General features: G+C 41.5%; 1 protein-coding gene across 1 annotated transcript in view; it reads right to left on the reverse strand.

Annotated features, from left to right (window-relative positions):
- LOC106873492 (inositol 1,4,5-trisphosphate receptor type 3) overlaps positions 1-1,452 on the reverse strand; it is a 228,934-nt gene that overhangs the window by 86,536 nt on the left and 140,946 nt on the right. Inside the window, 1 exon segment of the mRNA XM_052974976.1 lies at positions 928-1,007. Within this exon segment, the coding sequence (XP_052830936.1) occupies positions 928-1,007 (80 nt within the window).

Genomic DNA, 1,452 nt, shown 5'->3' on the forward strand with positions numbered 1-1,452 from the left:
CTGACCCTTTGAATTACAGGCACAACAGAAACAGGAAGTAAGAGTGAGAGAAAGTTGTGGTGAAAGAGTACAGCAGGGTTCGCCACCATCCCCTGCCTGAGCCTCGTGGAGCTTTAGGTGTTTTCACTCAATAAACACTCACAACGCCCGGTCTGGGAATCGAAACCGCGATCCTATGACCCCGAGTCAGCTGCCCTAACCACTGGGACATTGTGCCTCCTCTAGGGTTATTATAGCAATTAAGTAACGAGAAGATGGATTTGGTATTAAACTTTATTCTGTACAGGTAAACACGCGTTCACATACTACAGCGTAGACCACATCTAACTGATACAAGCCTAACACCGACACCTCGGATTAAACCCCACTCCCCTTAGTTAAAACCTCATGAACTGCAACCATGGAAACTATACTAAGAAAGGACCGCATCCGAATGCTACATGTATTTAGACATGTAACCGTACAATGCAGCTGCGTATAAGTAAAGTGTACCAACGAATACTAGAAAGCTTGATGGACGGGAAGGGAAGTAGACACGCATAAATCTGAACGCGAACGCTCGCTTGTGAACGAATATGTGTATGTGTGGAGGCGCACATACATACATACATACATGTACATGTGTGTGTGTATGTATATGCACTTGTGTGTACCTGCTTGTACCCACACAGACGCATATCAGGATCGGCGAAATAGAATATTAGTCAAATGTTGTGGCCGATGGCACAGTGAACTGGAGCAATGTGAAATAAAGAGTCTTGCTCAAGAACACAACACACAGCCCGGTCCTGGAATCGAACTCACTGCCTCTTGATTGTGAACCCGGCGCTCTAACCACAGAGTCATATATTATTGCTTTCTTAAAAAAGCGGTTATAAAAGAACATTTGGAACAATCCCCGTTTCGTTTCAAGTTAGTATTCCAAACAGCTTTGAAACGATTGAACGTTACATACAGTTTGGGATTTGTCTCTGATGATGTGTCGATAACATTACTAGCGAGCGAAACTAGAAACGTATTAGGCCAATGTATCATAATGTTCATACACACACACGTACAAACGCACATACACATATATACTTACACATTCACATATAGATATACATGCATATGTGTGTGTGTGTGTGTGTGTGTGTGTGTGTAGATGTATAAATAGATGTAGGTGTGTATATGTGTGTGCGCGTGTTTGTAGGTTTGGTGGTGAAACAAAGCAGTGAAATAGAACTCAATATCCAACAGTATATCTATCAATTTATCTACCTATATATGTGCCTGTCTGTCTTCTCTATATATACAGGGTGTCCACAAAGTCTGGGTACAGGAAGTAAATAAAATCATAACATAAACAATTAAATATAAGGAATAATAATTTCTTAAAGTATGTGTTAATCCCCATGTACCCAGACTTTGTGGAGACCCTGTATCTCTCTCTCTCTCTCTCTCTCTCTCTCT

This window comes from Octopus bimaculoides, chromosome 20 (genome assembly GCF_001194135.2).
Source record: "Octopus bimaculoides isolate UCB-OBI-ISO-001 chromosome 20, ASM119413v2, whole genome shotgun sequence".
NCBI classification, from domain to species: domain Eukaryota; kingdom Metazoa; phylum Mollusca; class Cephalopoda; order Octopoda; family Octopodidae; genus Octopus; species Octopus bimaculoides.